Source organism: Corvus kubaryi, unplaced genomic scaffold (genome assembly GCF_017639235.1).
Source record: "Corvus kubaryi isolate FWS band 111438036 unplaced genomic scaffold, C.kubaryi_AGA036_p1.0 127, whole genome shotgun sequence".
Lineage (NCBI taxonomy): Eukaryota > Metazoa > Chordata > Aves > Passeriformes > Corvidae > Corvus > Corvus kubaryi.
The window spans coordinates 1,834,509-1,858,961 of record NW_024580662.1 but is presented as its reverse complement, the minus strand read 5'-3'; the positions used below and the strand labels follow the sequence as shown (position 1 = coordinate 1,858,961).

The 24,453-nt window shown below is 61.8% G+C and overlaps 2 protein-coding genes across 2 annotated transcripts; one reads left to right on the top strand and one right to left on the bottom strand.

Annotated features, from left to right (window-relative positions):
• Nucleotides 1-54: 54 nt before the first annotated feature.
• Nucleotides 55-22,109, top strand: SMTN (smoothelin). The gene is made up of 21 exons (XM_042024195.1): nucleotides 55-238; nucleotides 5,238-5,398; nucleotides 5,641-5,734; nucleotides 5,827-5,905; nucleotides 5,999-6,282; nucleotides 7,764-7,866; nucleotides 8,079-8,308; nucleotides 8,435-8,498; nucleotides 9,713-9,811; nucleotides 10,343-10,666; nucleotides 11,630-11,733; nucleotides 13,762-13,878; nucleotides 14,882-15,040; nucleotides 15,128-15,203; nucleotides 15,469-15,633; nucleotides 16,184-16,246; nucleotides 16,411-16,474; nucleotides 16,806-16,976; nucleotides 17,075-17,198; nucleotides 17,270-17,421; nucleotides 21,193-22,109. The coding sequence occupies exons 1-21, from the start codon at nucleotides 188-190 to the stop codon at nucleotides 21,341-21,343; spliced, it is 2,835 nt and encodes a 944-aa protein (XP_041880129.1). The 5' UTR covers nucleotides 55-187; the 3' UTR covers nucleotides 21,344-22,109.
• Nucleotides 22,110-22,747: 638 nt separating this feature from the next.
• On the bottom strand, nucleotides 22,748-24,453 carry SELENOM (selenoprotein M). Its single transcript, XM_042024210.1, has 5 exons — nucleotides 24,266-24,453; nucleotides 24,148-24,183; nucleotides 24,034-24,068; nucleotides 23,553-23,631; nucleotides 22,748-23,463 (listed from the first exon to the last, which is right to left on the bottom strand). The coding sequence occupies exons 1-5, from the start codon at nucleotides 24,401-24,403 to the stop codon at nucleotides 23,251-23,253; spliced, it is 501 nt and encodes a 166-aa protein (XP_041880144.1). The 5' UTR covers nucleotides 24,404-24,453; the 3' UTR covers nucleotides 22,748-23,250.

Here is a 24,453-nt window from a genome sequence, read left to right as displayed (position 1 = left end):
AGTGGAGTGGAGTGGAGTGGAGTGGAGTGGAGTGGAGTGGAGTGGAGTGGAGTGGAGTGGAGTGGAGTCGGCGGGGCGGGGCGGGAGCGCAGCCGAACCGAGCGCGGGGCCGCGCCGCCCCGGCCGCCCTTTGTTGTGTCGGCCGCCACCGAGCTCGGGCCGCAGCAGCGTGGGCCCGACGGGCAGGATGTCCCAGGAGAGCCTCCTTGGGATGGACGAGGGAGCGCTGCGGAAGCTGGTGAGTCTCGCGGCTGCTCCGGGGCTCGGGGTACGGTGCGCGCCCGCGGTGGCTCCAGGGGCGGATCGTGCCTGGAGATGCCTCGGCTCCTTGAATCCCCCGGGCCGGGGGCTGCTGTCCCAGGCGCGGGCAGAGCGAGACCGGGCGGGGCTCGGGTCTGTCGCTGGGCCGGGAGGATTCCGAGCAATGTCTGGGAGCGGATGTAGCGCTGGGGACCCAGCTCTGATCCTGGGCGGAAGCACCTGGAGGGACCCGCGCCGGCCCGGGTCGGGCTCTGGGCCGGGGTGAGCTCCAGCATGAGCCCCCGCTCTACTCCGGTGATTCCGGAGGCTCTGGTTCCGCTCTTCTGACAGCGCTTGCCCCTTTGCTCGCAACCACGCCCGGCCGTACCGCCTGTCCCGGCTCCATCTTCTCGGCCGGCGGATCCCGGAGAATCGTTCCCCGATGCCGGCAATGGTCCCCTGCTCCCGGCTTTCCCGTTGCGGGTTCCCGCGCAGCCGGGGGCTGGCGCGGTGCCAGGCGCACTTCCCAGGCTCTGCCCGCATGGCTTTGCATCCCATCCCCTCCTGCGCGACGGCTTCTGGAGCACCGGCCGAGCACTGCCCGAGGAGCGAGAGCCGCAGTTGTGCGCTGCCGGGTCCAGTGGGCTCTGGAGGGCCTCCGTGTCCCGGAGACGGGACTCAGGATACTCGGCCGGGGCTGGTGTCCCGGGAAGCCCCTACAACTGCCCGGTTTAGGGCAACCCCAGGGACCCCCGGCCCGGGGCTGGGGCTGTGCTGGCTGCCCCGGGGGTTGAGCCGGGGTGGCCCGGCCCAGCGCTGGGGAATGGTCACAGCAGGAAGCTGAGTCAGCCGGGAAGGCAGGTCTGCTGGAACAGGAAGGAGTCGGGATGCCGTCGGGAAGCGGGGGCTGTGCCGTGGGTCGGCATGGAGGCTGCCCCCGACTGCGTCTCCTGTCCTGCTACCCTCAGCCATCTCTGCGTGACGACATGCAGACCTTCCCGTGGTTCGAGCAGAGAAGTCTGCTTGCTTCTCGTGGGGTGATGTCGGGGCTAACAGACCACCCATCCAGAGGTTTGGGGATGGGTGGTCTGGGTGTTTCCCCATCCTGCCAGTGCTCCAGCTCTGCCGTGTCCCGGCCGAGGTCTCTGATCTGAGATGGAGCCCCAGGAGCAGTGGTGGGTTCCTAGTCTCTGGCTAGCCCAGGGAGGTGGATCTCATCCTGCAGCAAGCACTGGTTCTGTGGGGGCTTTTTCTTTGATGTGCTGGGGCTTTGCCTCCCCAGAGCACCATGCTTGTGACCCAGATCTCCCTGTGCTTTGTGGCACAGGCTGGGGAAAGCCTGCTCTGAGCTGACGTGAGGCAGGGAAAGAATTATTTTTCCTCTGGTTAGGTTTTTGGCACCACTCAGCTGGAAGAGGATTAGTCCATATAAGGGAAAACTGCCTCTCCCACCGCTTCCTCCCTTCTCTGCTCTCCCCAGCTCTCCACTCTGCCTTGCTTCTCCTCATTTCTCCCGGCAAGTGACACCTAGGCAGCAGCATCTGATGTCCCCAGGGAAACTGGAAGAAGGAGGCTGGGGGACTTGAGGAGGTCCCTGCAGCCCCCTCACTCCTGTGCTGGCTGGGCTGGGAGCTGCCAGGAAGCCTCTGACCCGCAACTCCTGCCATAGGCATCCATATGATTCCCTCCCCAGCTGCCCACTGGTATCCCAGTCCCAGGCAGGCCAGTTGGGATGAACCAATGGTGCAGCATAAAGGTGAACAAGGGCTTGGAGGAGCCGGAGGAGGGAGCTGTGGGGGATGGGGTAGGTGCTGCTGCAGGGTGGCCTTTAGATGGATGTCCAGAAGCAGGGGATTGTTTGAGCGCTCATGGCTGTGCTGAGCTCCAGGCTGCTGGCCTTGGGCTGGGGAATGCTTCCCTCTCCCAGCCCCTCCAAATCTTAGTCTGGTTAATTAGGGAGGATGTAAATATCTTTGGAGGCAGGGCAGGCTTGACCTAGGAAAGTCGCTGCCATGAGATCTCCTTCTTATACCCAGTAGCCTTTGGCAAATCTTCGATGGCCCTGAGAAGCACTGCATCCCTGCCATGTCCCTGTCATCCAGTGTCCTTCCTGCTTTCCTCTGCCAGGGGACACCTATGCTCCCATGGCTCTTTCCAAAGGTGACAGTGAAGCTTGGGGCTGTAGGAGGTGCTCAGTGTGCCAGGTTCATCTGATGTTGCAAAGTGGTTTCCCAGTGGCCGGGCTTCAGCCTCCAAAGTGCTGTGTGCTCAGGCACTCCAAAGAGCCAGATGGATGCAGGGCTAATTGCAGCCCTCCTGGAGAAGCTGCCCACCTCACCAGGGCTCTGAGCACTGTTGTGTTGGGCACCAGTGGGGAAGCACCCTATGGGTGCTGTGCCAGTGCCCTTTCACAGAGGCACTCTGTCGGCTGAGGAGGGTATTTGCTTGGAACCATTAATTTGCTGGAAGCTGAGCAGGGCCCATGGAGCCCCGGAATGTGCTGATCCCTGAGCCTGCCTCTGCCGGCAGGGCTGGGCCCCTTGGTCCCTTCGCAGCTGTTGCGGTTTCCAGCATGCTTTCCCCTGCCACTGGCCACGGAGCTTCCAAAGCTGCCTCATCCCAGCTCCCTGCTGACGTGGGCTTGGAATAAGGCATTTTCTCCTGCTCTGCCATTTGTCCTGTGGGGAGAAGCCTTCCAGGACTTGGGTGCAGGTCAGGTCTCAGCTGGAGCCTCCTGGATAGGGCAGACCTCAGAGCCGGCAGATGGGTGCCACACAGCACACACTGGTGCCAGCATGTTCCCTGCACTAGGGTGTGCAGGGCTGGTGTCCCATTGTGTCTGCCTTCCCTGGCACTCACAATTTACGCAGCTGCTGTGCACACGCCCCTTCTCCTCCCTCCTCCCACCTTCCTCATCGCCCTGACCCAGCTGCTGGGGCCAAGCCACTCACTGCCAGCAGCTTATTTAGTGAAGGGCCAAGGCCTTGGCCACCCAATATGCAGTTGAGGACTGTTTTCCTGTCCTCATAGCCTTTGGATAGCTGCAGGGAGAGCTGTCCTTACTGCAAAGCTCTGCCTCCAGCCCTTCATTTTGAGCTGAACCAGATTCCACCACTTCCCAGCCTATCAATGCTGCCGTGTGTGCAGGGAGCCGGGCTTCCCAGCTGGCCATTGCTGCTGGACCATGCCTTTGTCCTGGTAGTAGTGTCCCCACTGTAGCAGCCTCCTTGGGATGCCGTCAGCCATCAGGGGCAGACGGGAAATGAGAGGCCCATAAGGATGGAGGGGCTGGTTTTCTCTCTAACACTCCTCACTGCTCTGGCAGCACCATGTCTCCTGCTCTTCCCAGCTGCTTCCCTGGCCCTGTGGTGGCAGAGGTGCCTGCTCTGGATAAAAGCACAGAGGGGGCTGCAGGCTTCAGCTCTAGCCAGGATGCTGGAAGGGATGGTACTGCCTGCTGGCATGGTGGGGGCTGCTGAGGTGGGGGAGAAAGAGCACCCTGGCTCCAGGCAGCTCCCCCAGAGGTTATGTGTATTTTTAGAGTTGGTCTTCCCTAGGGGTTGGTAGTCCTGGCCACTGGGATCTTCCCAGCTGGGGAAGGATAATGCTCCCAAGTTGGGTTTTGCAGCTGGCAAGGGTTGGAGTACCACAGCTTTGGCTGCTGCTGGGATGGCACATGGGATCTCTGTGCCTGCTCTGTGCTTCCTGGCTTCACTAAGATGGGAATACTCTCCGAATATCGCCAAACTCCAAGCAGAGAGGGCAAAGTGCGATAGCTTCTCAGAGTCTCTGCAGAGGGGTCTGCTTACAGGTGGTGATCTGGGGCCCCCAGTGTGGCTCAGTTCAGGTGCAATCAAGGGACTGACCCTGGATCTCTGCTGCAGTGGAACCCAGAGAGCCTGGATGGGTGGCCAGTCAGTGGCCCATGGGACCGGAAGGGAATGGACTGACGCTCTTGTCCTGTGGCACAGCCATGGCTTCTCCCAGCATGATAGATCTTGATGCTGACAGCAGCTGCTGTTGGTCACAGGGTTTATTTTTAACAAGATCCATGGGAAATCACTTCCCAGGTTCCTAGTGTCAGGGCAGTCTTGTTGTCCCACAGCAGGACAGTGTGAGGATAGTGGGCCCATGCTTGCCCTGGCTGGCCTTTCACTGCAGATCTGGCTGCCTTTTGCCCCTTCAACATCAGGAGTTGTGTTCATGGCCCTCTGGAAAAACTGGAGCTGGTGGTGGGACTGGGGTGTGATCTGATCTGGAAGAGGGGGAGCAACTCTGGGTGCCCATGGCAGGTGCTGACCTTGGGTGGGCTGAGGAGCACCCGGAGTGCCTGTGAGATGTTCATGGGGGGCATCTGGGGGAGTTGTGGCTGTGCTTCCCACACATAAGGGGTTAGACTAGGATTTAGGACAGATCCCTCTCATGGATTTGGCTCCAAAAGCTGCCTGCCATCCCCTAGCAGTGAATGAGGGTGGGGAGGGCTGCAGGGTGGCCAAGATGACCCCTGGGTGGGATGCTGGAACCTTTTCAATCAGCACCTCTGGGGGGACATGGGATGGGAAGAGAATGGGCTCTCCTGTCCCTTCGCTGCTGGAGGGGCTGGCATGGCTGGGAGGAGGGCTCATTCCAGAGCTGGTGGCACTGGGAGGGGCAGAGCTTCAGGGCACCAACCCTTGGAGGCTGCAGGACCACTGGTGGGTGTTCATTTCACATGCTCGTTTCTTTGACCTTTACATGCCCGGAGGTCTCAGTGCCACCATGGCAGCCCCTCCTCACCATGGCTGGTCCCAGCATCCTGCCCCAGGGGGGCCATGCCCACTTTCCACAGGGCATAGCAGTGCTGGGCAGCATGCACTGGGCACGTGGGTGCCACAGACAAGACAGCACCTTTGTCCAGAGTGTGGGCAGCTCATGGCAGCGTGGCAGAGGGCAGCACCAGGTCTGAAACGGGGGCTCAGTGACCAGAGCCAGTGCTGAGCTCTGCCCTGTGCACCTAGCTGGAGGCCACACTGGACCTGGCCGAGCGGCGCCGCATCCGCTCGGCCATCCGGGAGCTGCAGCGGCAGGAGTTGGAGCGGGACGAGGAGACATTGGCATCCAAGCGCTTCCGTCCAGAGCGCAGCAGCCAGCAACAGGACGACAAGGAGAATTGGCCACAGTGAGTCCTGTGGGGAGCTGGGGTCATTCTCTCCCTCTGCCCTGGGAGATGGGGACTGCAGTACCTGGCCCCACTGTGGCTGGGACAGATTTGGATGAACATGAGGGTGGGAGCAGCCTGGCACAGAGCAGCTTGGCACATGGTGGGGCCTGTTGCCTGGATTTGCCAGCTGCCCACAAGGGGACTTTGCTCGCAAGTGCCTGTGACAGCTCCCAGATGGCCACCGCTCTCACCCTGCTCAGGTCCCAGCACCTGGAAGAGGAGCAGCAGGCAGCCCTGGCTGCCTTGTCTGAGCAGCTGGAAGCCATCACCAGCGTGGAGGAACTGACAAAACTGGTGAGCAACTGTGTGCTGGGGGAGACCATTTGCTGGGATGGACCTTGTGCTGGGACTGACCCTGCTTTTTCCTGGGTCCTTCTCCCTCGCAGCTGCGGGCAGCAGGTGAGTATGAGGAGCGCAAGTTGATCCGAGCTGCTATCCGTAAGCTGCGGGCCGAGGAAATTGAAGGTGAGGCACCATTCCCATGTTCCGGGGTGGATGCCCTGGAGAGTCTGGGATGTGGGCAGCTCCTTCCTGAACACCATCTTTGCTTCCATCCAGCCGCGACCCTGGCTGGGAATGTGCAGAGCAGCCAGAGGGATGGCAGCAAGTCCCCCACTGTGCCTGGGGAAGCGAACATTGTCCAGAGGGACAATGCTGAAACACCAGCCCTTACTGCGAGTGAAGAGAGCTGTGGTGAGGGCAGCACCAAGCCACCAGGCACAGACAGGAGCAGGGAGAGCAGCCAGCAGGATGATGCAGAGCCAGCACTGGCTGGGCCAGACGAGAGTGGGTATGGGGAGGCTGTGGAGCAGCCCCCTGCCCAGGAGCCCGAAGGCTCAGTGGTGAGTGTGTAGGGCACTGCAGGGGGTGGGACGGTTCAAGATTTCACCCCTTCCTGGGGCTCCTGTGCCAGCCTTTCTGGAGCACAGAGCCCTGGGCATCTGTGCTCGCCTGCCTGAAGGGACTGAGGGAGGTGGGGCTGGGGTCTTTGGGGGCAGGGGAGATATGGCTGGGCTGTGCCAGCATGGCTCCAGCAGTGGTGAGCTGAGGCTGGGGCCTCAGGCCAGGGTGCCCCATGGCTTCTCCCAAGAGTGCAACCTGGTGGGGATCTGGGAGCCCCTTAGTGCATGTGGTGCACTCCTCCCTGCTCCAATTCTCGGGGATGGGGCTCTTTGGAGGCAACAGTTGCTCATCTCTCCTGCAGCAGTTCCCTTGCATGGGTAGAAACCTTGATTCCCTATCCTCCTTCTCATGATGGCTGTTCCTGCCATCCTTCAAGGGTTCAGGGCTCATTCTGGAGTGAAGCTGGGGGCTTTCTGGATGGGTGAAGGATGAGCTGGTGGGCAGAGCTGGAAGGAATGAGCACAAGCTGGGGTTTTCAGTGCAGCAGGGGTGACCCTGCAGAGACTGTATGGTGGTAGGAGATCTCTGCACCCAACCCTGTGGGGTTGCCCTTTGAGGGTGAGGGTGGGAAGAGAAGCAATGGATTTAACCACAGCTGGGTGAGAAGGCATGGGTTCCCCCATCTGCCTCTGTCTATCCCTGCTTCTTCCTCTGCCTGCCCCAGGGCCGGAGCAGGAGGCTGCAGAAGGGATGTGGCCTTGTGCCACCTTTCAGCACTGTCTGCCTCCCCATCTGGATGTCCTGGCATGCAGCCCCCAAGCCCTGGCTGGGCTGGGACATCACTGAGCAGCTGAGAGGGCTGTTCCATTCAGTCTGACTCATTGCTCCAAACTCAAGACCATTTCCGTCCTTGGGTTTGGGGCCTGGTCCCCCTGTGCCCCTTCAGGGTATGGGCCCATCTTCGTCTCCCCCTGCTCTGGAGTCATGGTGCTGCTAGAGGCACTGGCACAGCCAGGACTGGCACCTTGTTCCCTAGCTGACACCAGGACACCCTAGCCCTGCTCAGACTTATGTCAGAGACACATCTGTCACCTGTGTGTGGTCCTATGTCCAGAATATTTCATCATTTGCCAAGCAGAGCTGCAGGTGCCATGAACGAGGACAGGATAAAACTGAGTGTTTCCTGTATCATGGAGCCCTGGAGTGCCTGGGCTAGGGGCATGGGGCAGATTTGGGGTCCCCCTTCACTAGACACTGTCTCCCTCCCTGCCCACAGGATGCAGTGGGGTGTGGGGACACTTGTTGCCCTATGAGCCTCCTGCTGTGACCCCTGTGCAGGGACTGGCTTGTCCATTCCCGGCAGCATGCAAGCAGGGAGCTGGATAGCATGGGAAGAGACCACAGCCTGTATGTCCCTGGCTGGAATGGGACATGGTGGCACAGTCAGAGACTGGAGTGTGGCTGGTTCTGCTCTCCCCAGGCCCACAAGCGAGAGGATGTGGTGGAGCAGGAGCATGTCCCAGACAGGATGAAGGAGCTGTGCAGCCAGCAGGCGGGAAACCCCGAGAAACCCACTGGTCAGGGTGAGTCCCCACAAATGTCCGTGGCAAAGCCCTCTGGGTGCGTGCCTGGGGCAAGAGCTGTGCCTGGCCAGCTGCAAGATGATGGAGGGAGATGCATATGGCATCTCACAATGGTGGGCAGGGCAGCCAGGTGCCTGGAGGAGCTGCATGAGTAGGGATGCATTGCAGACAGCTGCAGGCTTCCCGAGCAGAGCCTCTTCTCTTACTCACAGCTGTGGTTTCGGGGACCCTTGTGCTCCTGGAGCTGCAGCCAGCCCCAGAGCCCGATCCAGAGCCTGAGGATGGTGGTGAGGACCTGCAGCATGGCCAGCCCCAGGGGCAGCCACAGGCAGCCTGGAATGAAGGGAACCTGGGCAGACCTGCCAGCATCCCAGAGCCCAGTGTGGTGCAAGGTCCCAGAGGGGAGCACCCCATCCCGGGCCAGCCCAGTGCTGGCAACCAGGTACAGAACTGGTGGCAGCTGCCACCGCTCTCCTTGCTCCGGGCTGGCAGTCTGTGGGTGAAGGCAACTTGATGGGGGTACTGCATGTAACCCCCAGCTGAGTGCTCTGCCCCTCTCCTCCCACAGCTTCATGTTGGGGTGCACTGCCAGGTGCTGGGGCCAGGTGGGAGACACAGGAGGCCACCACTGGGTAAGTGTAGCCCTGAGGGGGGTGACACAAGAGCCATGGGGCCCTGCCAGCTGGGCAGCCCCACCCCAGGCCCCCCCCCGGCCCCCCCCCCCCCACTCTACTGTCCTGCAGCATGTACATCCCAGGCAGCCCTGGGGACATGACTCCAGCCCACATGTGCTGGGCCAGGAATGTGAGTGTAGGACGTGGCCAGGCCAAAGGCCACCCATAGCTGGGGGCTGATTGCTGCCTAGCCAAGCGGTGGCAATGCCCACCCCATCCAGGGAGCTGGGTGCCAGGCAGGCTGTTTACTGGGGCTCCCACTCTGGCCGGGTGGCTGCAGGGCCGTGAAAGGGAATCAGTGCCAGCAATAAACCCTGGCCTTTTGCATTCTTTGTCCCAATAAGGCTGGGAGCTGTGCATGGCTGGCTCTGACAACCCCCGCCCTGAGCCTAGCACCCTGCAGGGCCTCCCCACAGCCCTGAGGGATGCCGGTGGCCAGCAGTTGCCCTCTTCCTACTGCTGGGAAAACCATCCCCATGGCTGTACCAGGAGGAAATGGGGAAAAACCAAAAAGCAGTTCTCTGCTTCCAGGGTCAGGGTTGCTGCCCTGACAGGCGGAGGTTGCTGTCCCTCTGAGGAGCCCCTGGAGGCTGCTGGCTTGTGGGAAGGAAGAAGCCTTGGGAAGATGCTGGGGGTGGTGGGTTGCAGCATGGCACAGCCCTGGGGTAGAGGGAAGTGTGCAGGACCCAACCCCCTCTTGCCTCACAGGGAGGCTCAAACCTGGGTTCTGAGAAGCTGAGCCCTCCTCCCGCCATGGGCATCAATGTCTCCAGCCACAGGGCAGAGCCGTGGCTGCACCCTTGAAGTCTGAGCCACCTGGCCCTGTGGTCAGAGGCAATCCCTCCAGAGGCAATGCTGTGTCAGGGCCTGGTGAGGACAGGGGTGATCCCAACCTTCCAACACAGACCCCAGGTACCCCCACTGCACTGCTGGGCACAGAGCCTACCCTCCTCTGCAGTGTGGTTTTGAATTGCAGGGCAGAGCCCATGCCTGGGGTGCAGGGAAGCCTACGAGTGCTGGTGGATTTTGGCACTAAGCTCTGGGGAGTGTGGAGTGATGGGAAAGGAGATTCCAGGGTGCTGTGCTGGGGTGGGGGATGGCAGCAGCACTTGTGCCATGCTCACCCTCTGCTCCCTTTGTCTCATTCCTTCCCTGGCCTGTCTCTTCCCAAGCATCAGTGCCCACCCAGGAGGTAATGGGGACCCCGGCTCACCAGAATACTCACCGGTGGGAGCTGACGCCCTCCTCCCTTTGCCTGGCTGGCCCCACGGGTAAGATCCAAGTGGTGGCTGCCTCCATTCTCTGCTTCCCGGTGGCGGGATGTTGCCGGTGGAGCCTGGGCAGGTGTGGAGCTCTGCAGTGTCAGGATGCTGCAGGATGCTGCTGGCTGCCCACCTGCTCTTTTGCTTCCTGCCCAGAATCCCTCCCTCCCTCCCATCCATGTGCACAAGCACCCGGCATCAGTGGGGGGAGGGACCGGAGGCTTTAAGGGGCTGCAGCCACGCTGGGAAATGCTGGGTGTATTATGGGATCTCTGGGGGGCAGCAATACATCCTGGGGTCACTGTGGGGGGCTGCATGCATGGTCAGGCACTCCGGGGGCACTGTGCATCGTGTGGGCAACCCAGGGGGGCTGCATGCACAGTGTGGCATCCTGGTCAGGGGCAGCATGCATCGCAGGAGGCACCCCAGGATGGGGGGCAGCGTGCATCGCGGGGGGCTGCACGCACGGTGCGGGGCCAAGCGCGGGCGGGGACACACGGGGGCGGCCGCAGTCCGGTGACCCCGCGCCCATCCCCGCAGCGCCGCGCCCCGCCGGACCCCCACCTTCCCCCGCCGCCGGCTCGGTGCGGGAGCGCGCGCAGCGATTCGGGCCGGCGGGGGCGGGCGGCGCGGGGGGGCGGGCCGGGGCCGCCCAATGGCAGCGGGGGCTCCGCACGGCCCCGCCGGCGCCCCCTCAAAACGCACGGGGCAGCGGCGGCGGCGGCGCAGAGCAGCGCCCGGCCCCGCGCCCTGCCGGTCCCCGCCTCGACGCCATGAAGACCTTCTTCACCATCGAGATCAAGGATGGGCGTGTGCAGCCCCTGGCATCTCGCATCACGGCCGTCCCCGGCAGCCAGCGGGCAGGTGAGCACTGATGGAGTACGGGGTGCGCAGGACAGGTCCAGTGTGCAGGTGGCATCTGTCATGAGGCTTGACACTGTAGGGGTAGTGGGCATGGGTGTCACGCAGGGAGGTATGACTGGAAAAGGTGGGGATCCCTCAGGAAGATGGGCACTGCAGGGGAGTGGACATCTGCAGGGCTGTAAGCACTACAGGACTGTGCTCCTAATATGACAATGTGCACAGCTGGGCAGTGGAGCAAGTGAGTGCCAGTGGCAGCCAGGCACTGACAGATGGTGGGCACAAGTGGGTAGGTGAAGGCGAGCAGGCTGAGCCAGGCCAGGCGGGTGTTGATCAGCAGTGGTGGCATTTGAGTGCTGGCAGCCCAGAGACTGAGCACAGGTGCTGCCAGAAGAACAGAGTGTGCCTGGTAGCCCTCATCCTTTGGCATGCACTTTCAGCCTGCGTGGGGCATCTCAGTTCAGGGAGACCATCTGGCCCTGCAGGCTGTCCCCAGCCCCACTATCCCACCATGTTTATGTTTGGGGTCATTCCCCAATCCCTGCCCTGGCCCCACAGCCCTGCCCCATCCTCTCCTCACTGACCTGCTGGTTCGGGGGGGCCCACACCATCCTGCTCTGTCCCATCCCACTGCTGCACCATGTCTGTTCCAGCCCTGCCCCAACCCTGCCTGCCTGCAGATGTGGCTCCTGTGGCCATCCCTCTCACCCGGGGGCCTTGGCTTCAGCTGGAGCACTGCAGAAAGTGCCCTTCCTTGGGGAGGATGATAAGCCAGGGCAGTGAGGGGTCTCAACTTCCCCATCCCTTGCTTGTCCCCAAAGCCCTTTCCCTCTTCCAGAGCTCAGTGCTTGCTGCCAGGGCAGGATGTGTGGGGCAGGCAGATAGCTCAGCCAGAGCCACTCCCCAGCTGTGGGGCTGAGCCTGTGGGCTGGGTCGGACCCCACATGCCTCTTGCTCCCCTTGCAGAGGTGACTCTGGGGCTGCGGAGCACCCCCATCCGTATCACCACCATCCCCAGCACTGTCAGCAGCATCTGCAACATCAGCAGTGTCAGCAGCAATGTCACCAAGGTGAGTGCCCAGGGGGCCACCTGGCCATTGCCTGGCAGCTCCAGGGCTTGGGGTGGGGACCAGGGACCAAGGAATTAGTGCAGGCAGCATGCTCTGGAGGCTCTGTCTGGTTTTGGTTGGTGCTTTTGTTTTGGTGGGGTTTTTTTCACCAAGAGACCCTGGACGTTGTTTGTGGTTGCACAGCCCCACATGAGCCCACTGCACTCTGAACTGTGCCACCATGTACCCAGACACTTGGGGAGATGGGCAGAGGGGGACAAGGAGTGGGTCTCCCTCTGTTTTAAACACCTTTGAGGGTGGCAGCAGCTCAGGGAAAAACCCATTGCCAACCACCCCTCTGTTTTTCCTCCTGGGGATGGACCTTGGCCATGTCTCTGGGGAGCCCGCCTTGGAGTGGGGCTACTCCTCAAAGGTCTCTAAAGCACCCTGGAGCTGTGGGTTGGGGTCTTGCCTGTTCCTGCTATGCCATCCTGAGTGGAGAGTGGCCACAGCTGCAGCCCATCCAGGAGAGATTCTTGGATGCAACTGGAGAAAAAACCTGAGAAAACAATCCCTCTGCAGTGTTTTGCAGGGAGAGCAGGCTGTGGTCACCCTGGGGCTGGGTGCATACAGGAGACAGCCCTTCAAGTGCTTTTATCTGCTCCTGCCCATCTAGGGTAATGTGAGGCGCCCGTGTGCTGCCTTGGCCAGAGCCAGGATGTCAAACACAGCTCTGTCTCCCTCGTAGCCCTGTGCGCGCCTGGCTGCCTCTGCAGGAACAGCACTGTGGGTGGCCTGTGTCACTGCCAGTGGCTGTGGTACCACCCGTGGCCTGTGGCATACTGGTGGCTGTGGTACCACTGGCTTCACCCCATCCTCAGCCCAGCCCTTGCCAGCATGAGGCAGGCAGTGTCCACAGGTGCTGCCCATACCTGCCAGCAGGTCCTGCCTGTGGGCAGCTGTCTGCAGTGGGGTGACTTCCCTGTGCTAATGCGCTTGGGCAGGCTTGGCCCGAGCACTTGTCAGCTCTCATTAAGGTATTAGTGGGTCTGTCCAGTGAGGTGGGGGGCCTGAGACCTGTCGGCTGCCTGTCAGGAGATGCACCCTCCAGGTATGCTCCTGGTGGTTAAGGAAGAGGAGGAGGATGAGGCAGCTGTGCTGGCAGCCCTGCCAGGTAGGGCTTGGTCGGAGGACCAGCAGGGTGCAGGGACCTGGGGGCAGTAGTCACAGTGGCATGTCTTCTCACTGGTGGGGTACTGCCTGTGCCCGTCGTGCAGGGACCTGCTCTCCTTGGAGCAGGCATTGGGCAGCATGGGGGTATGAAGACCTAAAACCCATGCCATGGCACTGATGCTAGCCTGGGGCTGGAGATGTTGTGCTGTGGGTGATACCAGCCCAGAGTGGGAAGGCACCTGGGGGAAAGGACGCAGCAGTGGTTGGCTTTTTCACTCACCCAGCACTGCAGTGGTCAGGGCTGGTTCCCACCACTTTGTCCCACAGGCCTCAGGAGGGTGTGTGGCCCTGGCAGCCACTGGGGGTGGGGGAGGGCCTCTTGCAGGGCTCCCCTTGCTGAGCCACCTGGTTCCAGAGCCGGATGCACTGCCAAGTGTGGCGCCTGGCTCAGCACCCCTGCACGGGACCCCCGGCTGCTGAGACCAGAATAGCCCACAGGCAGGGAGTGGGCCAGCCTCCAGCCGGGGGGGTGCCTGGGCCCCTATAAAGGGCAGTGGACAGCTGTGCGGGGCTCGCCACAGCGCCTGCACCACCACCATGCCGGGGGTCAGCTTGGAGGGGCTGGCGCAGGCTGGGGCGGCTGAGCTGGCAGAGCTGCGGCAGGAGCTGGTGGTGTTTCGGGGGGCAGCAGAGGGGCAGCTGGAGCGGGCCCTGCAGCGAGTGCAGGCGCTGGCGCAGGCACTGCAGACATTGGAGCAGGAGCACCTGGAGTTGCGGGCAGAGCTGGGGCGCCTGGGCCACCGCATTGATCTGCTGGCGCCAGGGCTGCAGGAGCCCCCTGGGGAGGACATCAGCACCCTCTTTCTGGAAGCACAGGACCCTTGCACCCACTTTGAGGGCACGGAGGAGCCCAGTGGCCCTGTGGCCCATCCACCCACTTTCTCCAGTACGCGCCAGCAATCGGCCCTGCATCTCTCCCGAAGCAACAGCAGCGTGAGTGTGGGCAGCCCTGCCCCATGAAAGGGGGGTGGAAGGGGGTCACCAGCCCCCAGGGCTCCTGGGGGTGTCTGTAGCCTTGGCACAAGGCATGACTGTGACAGTGGTGCACAGGGACACGGCATCGTGGGGATCTGCCACTCCTTGGGCTCACTGTGATGGGGCTGTGCATTCCCGGTGTGCCAGGTGGGAGGCTGCAGGCAGCTGTCCTGCCCCCACCGCAGCACCAGGCACAGGTGGTGGCATGGGCGTATGTGGCCAGCATCAGCTTCTGCCGATGGCTTTGCCATGGATTGGTTACTGGGCCACGGGATGGAGGATGGGGCCAGGTGTGTGTGTGGCTGCTCTGGCCCCGCTCTGTCATCCCTGCTGCCTCTGTGCCCTATTCTGGGCCTGGCCCACTGCCTGCTGTGCATTGCTGGGGGGTCGTGCTGAAAGGGACTTGGCGTCCTGGCTGTGCTCAGGCAGGGGCTGAACTGGCCTAGATCCTGGCAGGGATGTGGGGGAAGGCTCTTGATCGCCTGCACAAGCTCTTCTCTACACTAAGTCCCTTAATTCCATGGAAATCCCTGTGCTGCTAATGGCGTGCACTGGCCTTGCCAGCACCTTGCCCAGTGCTGGGTAACAGCCACTGCCCAGCCCAGAGTCCTGGGCAGCCCCTGCCTGCTGGGGGGCCCAGCCACCTCCTGCCAGGGAGCAGAGAGGATTTGGAGATATTTTGGCAGCCATACTGGGAGGAGGAGAAGGACTGCTGGGCCCTCCTGGGGCACAGGGTGCTGCAGGAGAGTGTTATGCTCCCTTGCCTGCCTTGGGTGCTGCAGATGCTTGCGGCATCCCACCAGCTGAGAGCACTTAACGCCCCATGTGGCACATCCTCTCCAGGGTCCTCACTGCCTGTAGCACTGGGCAGGTGTCAGGGTGATGAGGGCCTGGACCCTGAGAAGAGGTGGGGGGATGGCCAGGCTGGCAGGGGCTCAGCCACACGATGATGTCCTTGCAGATGGAGCCGGAGGTGGTAGAGCAGCCCCAGGCGCCAAGGCTGGAACCAGAGCTGCCCAATGGCATGGAGAAGGTGCAAGTGAGGGAGGTGGAGAGAAAGAGCAAGCTGAATGTCGAGGAGCTGAGCAGGATTGAGGATGAGGATGTTCTGGATAAGATGGTACCTCTTCCTTTGGCTCGGGCTCCTGCAGGAAGGTAAAGGGACCTCAAGCTTGTGGCAGACTAATGATGGCTTCCCCTCTTGCAGCTGGATCGTACAACAGACTTTGAGGAGCGACGGCTGATTCGAAATGCCATGCGGGAGCTGCGCCAGCGCAAGCGAGGTACTCACGGATGGTGACCCCCGCTGGGGTCAGAGCAGTGGTGGTAGCAATATGGGGTGCTGAAGTGCGGATGTCCAGCTACGAGGAAGTGCAGGAGGGTGCATCCTGGGTCCTCTGTTGCCCCCCTGGCTTTGCAAGGCCAAGGACATCATCCTTCCCATGAGCCAGTTGTGGGCCAGCAGAAGCTGCAGGACCCTTGGTGTGGCAGGAACCATGTCCCCCACCCCACCTCGCTGCTGATGCCATCTCCCACTCATATTTGCAGACCAGCGGGAGAAGGAGCGGGACCAGCGGCTGCAGGAAGCTAGGAGCCAATCTGTCGCAGGAAGGGCTGGCCACACCACAGAGACCACCACCATGCAGAGCACTCAGTCAGCCGATGGCTCGGCACGCAGCACTGTCACCAAGACTGAGCGTCTCATCCAGTCTAGTATGGGTTGGGCTGGGAGGGTGTGCCAGCCCTTTGGGAGCCTTGCAGAATCCTTCCCAGTGCTCCACCACTACAGATCCTTTGCCATTCACTGCCTGTCCTGAGTCTGGCTTGACTCTGCTGGGAGCAGGACTGTGGTTCTGGCTTGGCCAGAGCCTGCCTGGGGATAATTAAGGATTCTGCTCTGGTGACTTCCCTCTGAATCCCCAACCCTGTCAGGATGGCAGGGCCTCATCTGCACCTTTGGCCTGTCTCTTGTCTCCTATACCCCTGCGCTCCCCATCCCTGGGTGGCTCAAGCTGAGTGACTGCAGGGGCTGAGGGATGCCCCAGCTCCCTGCTGCTTTGCGCTTGCCTGTTTGTTCTCTGCCTGGGGGGCATATGTCCTCTGTCCTCCCTCTGCCTGCCATGCGCATGGCTCTACCATCTGGGACTTCTCCCTGGTGCACTGCATGGGTGCACTGCATGGGTGCGAGGGTGCTTGGCAGCAGCAGGCATCTGTGGGTGCTGCTCCTCCCAGCCCAGCAGTTCCTGTTACCCTGTCCCTGCAGGTGATGGCACCAAGACCTCCCATACTACAACCATGGAGTCAAGTTATGTGAAGAGATCAGACAGTAAGAGTTTTTCCTCCCCTTTCCCCATGGCATCCTCAGGGTGTAACCCTGGGGCATCGCTACCACTGAGCCGTCACTGCCCTGGTGCAGGTAGAGTCCTGCCTGCCTGGCACAGCTGCCCTCTGCTCCTGCCCAGGGCCTCTCTCCTTCCTCTCTCTCTGCAGATGGCAACAGCACTTTCGTTCAAACCAAATCATCCTACAGCTCCTCATCCAAGAAGACGGGCAGGTGAGCAGAGGCGCCTGTGGGGACAGCCCCACACAGTCCCTGTCACTCACCTGCTTGTGCAAACCTTCTGCCCAGCTTGCAGCGTCCCCACACAAACGTGGCCCCAAAGCCTTCTGGGTCTGTGGGGTATGTTCACTGTGTTCAGAGGCTCTCATGGGTCCTTCCATGGGCATAGAGATAGGTCTGCCAGCTGAGGACCTTAAGCCACCTCTCTGCTGTCCCAGGGACATGGAGGTCTCCTGAGTGCCAGGGCTGGCCGTGGGCTGAGACCACTGCTTGCCCTCCCCTGGGCTGCCCACAGCCCTTTTAGCATTGCCTGTCTCTCTCCCAGCATTTTTGACCGTGAGGATGAGAGTGCCTCTCGGCAGAGCAGCCTGGCTGCGCTGGAGCGGCGCCAGGCGGAGAAGAAGAAGGAACTGATGAAGGCTCAGAGCCTGCCCAAGACATCAGCCTCACAGGCGCGCAAGGCCATGATGGAGAAGCTGCAGAAGGAGGGTGGGAGGTGAGGCTGGGCCTGGGGCAGGCTGGCCGGGGCAGTGAGTGCTGCACAAATAACAACACCCTGCAGCTGTGGATAACACCCCGTGTCTCCTGCCACAGTTCACCAAACCCCGCAGCATCACAGACCACTGTGCAGCGGTCCTCCAGCTTTGGCGTGCCCAACGCCAGCAGTATCAAGCAGATGTTGCTGGACTGGTGCAGAGCCAAGACCCGGGGCTATGAGGTGGGTGCCACCTCCTCTTCCTGTCCCAAGGCCAGTCACTCTGTCCCTTGGTAACTCTGTTGCCCTCTCAGCATGTGGACATCCAGAACTTCTCATCCAGCTGGAGTGATGGCATGGCCTTCTGTGCCTTGGTCCACAATTTTTTCCCTGACGCGTTTGACTACAGTAAGCTGACGCCCCAGAACCGCCGCCAAAACTTTGAGGTGGCCTTCTCTTCTGCAGAGTACGTACCTCTCTTGCCGTCACGTGGAGTTGGGATGGCTTGGGGTGGCTCTCCTGCTCGCTACTGGGGCGAGGGGGAACATGTGGAGGTGATGGTGCTGGAGGTGGGTTCTAGTAGGTGTCACTCCCCCATGCAATGCAACGAGGTTAGGCACTGTGGGGGCAAGCAGCAGCTGTGTGGGCAGAGTCACAAGAGGCCAGTGCAACCCAGTCTGGTGTGGCAAGGGTGGGTCTGGGAATCTGGGTTCCTGGGTGTGGGGCAGAGCACCCAAAGGAAGAGCAGCAGCCCCACAAGCCCACCTGGCTTCAGGCAGTACATACCACCCTGGGGTACCAGGTGTGGCACTGCAGCCTGTGGGGGGAGCAAGGTTTGCCTGTGCCAGGTGCCTCCTTTCACAGTTATAGGGGCTCAAACACCGTTGCAGCTTCTCCAGTCTCTTCCCTTTTGCTTCTGGTTTTCCTGGGTGCTGAGAGATGGGAGTGCGCCCAGCTGGAGGGCTGGCAGCCAGCCCTTCTCTCCTTCCTTCTGTCTCTCTCCCACCCACCCACTCCTCTCCTCCAGCACCCTGCCCAGGGGCAGGGCTGGGGGTGGGGGTCCCATCCTGCTGATGTCCAAGGTGGCGGGGTGAGCTGGAGGCTCCTGCAAGCTCCCAGGGTGCTGTGGTGCTGTTTGGTGGAGCGAGAAGGGGGCTGCGGGCCTGGTTCTTGGCGCTCCTGTTAATGGATTTTTTGCCTTAATTGGGAAACTGGTGTGCGGACTTGAGAGAGCCATCGATCTCTCCGGCCTGGAAGCCAGGTGGCCTCTCGTCCTTCCTCCTCCTCCAGCTCTTGTGAGCATCCTCTCCCGAGCTTCCTGCACCAGGGCTGTGCTGCGCGGTTCCAAGTGGAGCTGGGCAGGAGGGCTGGGCTTGCTCCCCCATCCTCCCAGCGGGTCTATATAGGAGCTATATAGAGCAATGCTCCACTCTGGAACCCGCTCCCCGAGCACCTGGCGCGCCAGAACACCTCACTCCTCCTCCTCCTCTTCCATCTGTCTTTACCTCTGGACTTCACGCCTCTCCACGCCACTCACCTGCCCCTCTCTCCCTTGCTTGTGCCCCCCCAATCTCACTGAATGGCCTTGGCATGGGGTGCCCAAAGCCCTCCTGCCCCTGCATCGTGCATCCCCAGAGCATGCCAGAGCGGAGCAGCTGCCAATGGGACGGGAACTGCACTGATCTGTGTCTCTTGTTTTCTCTTCCTCCCCTCCCTGACTGGGCTGCGGTCACTGGCTTGCCCCTCTCTCTCCCTGCACCCAGGAAGCACGCGGACTGTCCACAGTTGCTGGACGTGGAGGACATGGTCCGGATGCGCGAGCCAGATTGGAAGTGTGTGTACACATACATTCAGGAATTCTATCGCTGCCTGGTCCAGAAGGGGCTGGTAAAAACCAAAAAGTCGTAGCCCATTGTCACCCCCCCAGGACCAATGGTGAGAACCTTCCCCTCCAAGTACCTGCCCATGCCCCCACAACCACCAGGGCTCGGCAGGGAACTGACTGCCTCAGCTGGGGATGAGGCTGGGGGATGCTGGTGGGTGAGGGGTGAGTGCTGGTGGTGCCAGACAGGGCCCAGCAGGAGGTGGGCAGAGACAGCTGGCTGGGGTCGGGCCTTCTGGAATAGTGCCTATGGGAGTTTGGGCAGGGGGGACTGTGTCACAGACTGTTGGCTCTCCACCTGTGGGGAGGGCAGTAGTGATAACAGAGCCCTTCTCCCATGGCTGAGCCTGACTCATGGATCAGCTGCTGGGGATGCCACTCAAGATGTTCTGAGTGGTGCTGCCTGAGTGTGGGTGGTCCTCCAGGATGCTGCAGCATCACTGCTTGGACTTGCTGCCTCATTCCCCTGCCCCAGAGTGCATGCCCAGCTCTGAAATGCTGCCTGCTCATATATGGGCAGAAGCAGGAGCCTGGAAAGTGTGACTCAAGGCTCAGGTTCTGCCTCGGCCTGCAGTGTTTGCGCCTCTCAGGGCATCCTGGCTGGCGCTGGAGCTGCGGCTCCCCTGGCTCTGCACAGCGCTGGCACACCAGGGCCCAAACAATGGCTTTATAAGGGCAGAGTTACTCTCTGTGTGCTGCCATTGCTCTGCCATCACTCCCCGAGCCAGGCTGGCAGTGGCAAGGGCTTTCCCAAGGCCCCAAGCATTGCCCCCCCATCCTCATGATGGCCAAATCACGAGGTGGGGCTGGTGCCAGCCAGGCTGTGGGCTGGGAGCCCACTGACCAGGCAGCAGAGACCTAATGGGATGCCGGGGGGCCATGGGACCCAGGGTGGGGGCCTCTCCTGGGCCCTGGTGCTCCCCAGGGGCTGACACTGGCTGGGATTGCTCGTTGGGTGGGGCTGTTCTAGGGGGCCAACGTGTGCAGTGGGGCTACTGCAGGAGGGGAGAGGGGAGGTACAGGGCTTGGGGGTGAGGGTGTTGTGGTGGTGGGTGGCAGCATTGGGTTCAGACCCTCCTTGTGCACCCTGTCTTTTGGGGCAGAGCCCTGCCTTGGGGTATCCTCCTTGTGCATCCAGAGTCTTGGGGCAGAACCTTGAGTTCTGCTGGGCCAAAGCAGCTGAACTGGCCATGGCGGCAGCAGGTGCTGCCAGTTTGTGTCAGCACAGACCCCAGTGCAAGTGCAGCCCTTGCTCCAGCAGCAGCAGCCTGGCATGCTCCAGCACCATCTGTCCCCTGAAGGGGGGACAGTGCCTGGTAGGGGTGCAGGGGGCTGGGCAGGGCCAGAAGGGTTGGCAGCAGAGGCAGGGCTGCTTCTGTGACCCCGCTCCTTCTCTCCCAGTAAAAGGGAGAGGACAGAGGTGGCTGGATCCCCCTCCATGTCCTTCATGGTTGTCACAGTGACCCCTAATCGTGTTGTCAGCCCCTTCAAGCACCCAGGGAGCCTCCACTTGGGGAGAGACATGGCCCAGGGCACTGGATGGGTGGCAAGGCAGAATGGGCCACCCCACCAAAAGGGCAGAGGCAGAGCCCCAAGGCTATTATGGGGATGGGGACACAACCACAGCTGATCTGCCAGGGCCCCGCAAGACTGGTAGCTGCTGGAGCAGGGTCTTGCATGGACCCCTGCACTGTGGTGGGGCAGGGAGAGGAGGAGATAGGCACAGGCCAGGTTGAGTGGGCTGAGGCAGGGCAGTGCCCACTCTAGCAGTAGGGTGTGCTGGGCCTGGGGCAGGCAGCCCCTGGGCTCCAGTCTGGGACAAGGGTGGGAGCCAGGCTGGCAGGGCTTGGGGGAAGGCAGAAGAGCAGGACCAGGGCTTGAGGCAGGAGTAAGGGGCAGCATGTAACCAAGACCCACCCCCTGCTTTCCCTGGACCACTTGGTAGGGTTTGAGGCAGGGGCACAGCAGACAGCTGCAGCCAGGCAGGGCTCTCCCTAGAGGTCACCAGCATCGGCTGGAGGAGCAAGAGGAGGAGGGGGCACGGCTTTAGCAGGGGATGACTGCCAACACCAAGAGCTGGGACGGAGAGTACCAGGGGAGCAAGGGGTGCAGATAGTTGGGCAACCCCTGCCCTGGGGCAGGCACCTCCCAGGGCAGATAGCACATGCTCTTCCCAGTGTCAGGAGCAGCAGGACTGTGCGTAGCAGAGTGGGGTGGGGGGCATGTGAAAGGAGCTGAGCCGGTCTGAGGGCAGCAGTACCCACACCAGCAGGCCCACGGCAGTGTGGGGTGCCCATCCCAGCTCCCACATGGGGCAGCCTGCCTGAGGCCATGCTGAAGGCTTCATCTCTGCAGGACGCTGGTGGACTGCGTGCCGCTGGTGGAGGTTGAAGACATGATGATCATGGGGAAGAAGCCAGACGCCAAGTGCGTCTTCACCTATGTGCAGTCCCTCTATAACCACCTGCGTCGCCACGAGTTGCGCATGCGGCAGAAAGAGTGCTAGAGCCTGCCCTGCCCACCCCCACTGCTGCCCTCACCCCAGAGCTGCCCAGCGGGAGGGGAGCTGCTTGCCCTGGGAGGGTCTGGGGGGCCATGGGTCTGGCACTGGGGACAGGAGAACTCTTCCACCAGGGCACCCCCACACCTCTGCCTTGGCAGAGCTGCTTCTGCCTCGGCCAGCTGTGGGCTGACCCTGTGGGCAGAGCCAGCTGGGCGCTGCTGGGGATGCTCCCAGCTTGGCTTGCCCCCCATGCTCCAGCCTTTTAAGTTATTTGTTCTCCAGGAATTATTTGCCCTGCAGGCAGCATCCCTGTGTCCCTGGGGTGGCCTGGGCACAGCTGTGCCCTCAGACTCGGGACACTGCATGAGTCTGTGGCTGAGCAGGGCTGTGAGGTCTAGCCAGGGTCATGGTGCATCCTGCAGTGGTTCCCTTGGCCCCCTGCAAGGAAGCCTCTCTGCCCACTGTAGGCCCTGCTTCGTGTCACCTCCCTGGGGACAGCTCCACAACTGTGCTGACACCCTGCTTCCCACATCCACGTGCACCTGGGGCACTTCCACGTTGGGGGCACCTGTGGACTGGGGAGTGGGCAGGGGCAAAGGGTCCCAGGGGAGCAAGGCCAAAGGAACAAGCTGGGACAAGCCTCCCCCACTCCCCTCTCCAGCTCAGGGCACCCACGTGCTCAGCGCCGCTAGCCCCTCTGTCACATCTCTACACTCGCGCTGACACGTGTACCAACACCAGCCAGATAATAAAGGTTTATCAAAGGCAATGCCTCTGGCTCAGGTCCTTCTCCCAGTAGCATATTGCACACCACAGTGCTTGGGGAGCACTGGCAGTCCAGCTGCTCCTGGCCTCTCTACCTGCAATTCCACTGCTCGTCCAGCCCAGAGGGACACTGGGGCATGTACTGCTCCTCCACTCATTGATGATGTCCATAGCTGAACCACCCTGACCAGGGCTGTCAGTTCACTGCCCCCCATTGCCCCAGGCCTGGCACAGGGAAAAGATCCCATGTGGCCAGCAAGGCTGTGGTCAAGTGTAGCTGTGCCCCACTTCCTTCCCTAGCTCAGGGCCAGCTATCCCCACTGGGCCCATGCAGCCATGGGACTTCAGTTCAACACTGCAGGACTCACTCATGGGCTCATGCCCATCCCCCTGCACCCTGTGAGAGCAGCTCATCCCATGCCATGGTGCCCACCACCCTCACCCCTCTATCATGCTGGGGAGGGTTGGCACAGGAATGGCACAGTGGTCTGTAGGTTGGTTTGTGGCTCACCAGCAGTGACTATGACCGTGCCATTGCCTCCTGCCTCTGTGAGAAGCTTCGATGCACCCAGTTCCCCTCAGAACAGAGCAGTGTGGGATGAACCCCACCGAGCCCTCTCTTAAAAAAAGACACAGTGCAGATGACTGCAAATAAATGCTTTACTAGGAGCTGGATATGATATAACCCTGCTGGAGGGTAAAGCCCCCTTCCTGGAGCAGCTCTCCCACCTTTGGGACTCAGCACATCTACCCTTAGCACCTGGCGCTTTCTGCTGAGGGTTTCATCCTGTCCCATGCAGGTGGGATACTGCTGCCCAGTGCTGGGAGCAGCTAAACCTCTGGGCACAGCAAAGGACTGCAAGGAATGCTGCTCCTCCTGACTGGCCAGGGATAATGGGCTTCAAGGACGGGAGGGCATCAACCAGCACACAGGCCTGTCAGAATGCCTACAAGTACCCAGGAAGCCCCTGCTTGAGGCTGAATCTGTCTAGGGCATCCTCGGGGCAGAGGCTACACAGCAGCAAGCAAGAGCGGGGGGGGAAAACCTTTGCCACCCTGTGACACCATCCCCAGCTGCCATAACACCCTTATTCCCTACACTGGAGACTGGCTGCAGGACCCTGACTCAAGTGTGGCACTCCTTGCTAGAGGTCTGGGTGTTCTTCCTTGTCACGCTTGGGTGGGGTCTTGCCATGAGCGGTGGGTGCTTGGGGGGGCAGCAGTGTTGGCAGAGGCTTGGCAGGGGCAAACTGGAATTCCTCCGGCACAGGGGCATCAGGTGTCTCCTTGCGGTAGAAGCCCAACTCCTGCACCAGCTGGTTGATCTCTTCCCGGGTCATGTCACTCAGGGGAATTCTCTGTACCCAGACAGGGGCTGTAGCCTGGCACCTGTGGGGCACTGACCACCCCAGGCCCTGTGGCAGCAGGTGCTGCACTGCCCACTCACCTCTAGCTCCTCATACCGGTGGCTGAGAAGCACAAGCTCAGGGTCAGCACCAGGCAGGTGTTTCATCTCCAGGTTATGGCTGGGCAATATGTCAAGGAGTGGGCAGCACTGGTCAGGCCCATGCAACCCCCATGCCCATCTCCATCCCATCCCATCCCATCCCCTTCTATGCTCTTTCACATCCCATTCCTGCCTATCCTGTACCATCCTCCATCCCAGCCCATCTTCTCTCATATCCTACCCCCTCCCACCCCATCTGTTCTGTCCCTCATCCCGTCCTTCACTGAATACCATCCCATTCTGTCCCCCATGTAATACCATTCCATCCTCCATCACATCCCCCAACGACCCGTCCTCCACTCCCCACCAAACCCCATCCTCCCTCAGCCCATCCCCTCCCATATTACATTCCTTCACAACCTGTCCCGCTCCCATCCCATCCCACAGGGACCCCAGCGCTGCAGCCGCCGCCGGTGGGTACTAGAGCGGGATGTCCTGGGTGACGAACGCCTTCACCTGCGGAGAGTGGCCGGCCGGGCCCGGCTCAGCGCGGGGAAGCCCCGGCTCCCCAGCCCGGCCCGGCCCCGATACCTACCTCCCTGAGACGGTTCAGCCGTCACCCGCCGCAGGTCTGCGGGAGGGGACACCCCATCAGGCACCCGGCGGGCACCGGTTGGCCCCCAGCGCGCCCCGCAGCCCCCGCCCGCGCTCACCTCCACCTTGCCGTGGGTCAGGTCCCGCAGCACGGCCCCGCGGAGCCGGGGGTGCTCCGAGCCGCCGCCCGCCGCCAGCGCCGCCAGCGCCGCCACCAGCAGCAGCCACAGACACAGCCCCGACGGCAACGCCCGCATCGCTCCCGCCGCTGCCACGTCTGGCGCGGCCCGATTATGCGCACCGCACA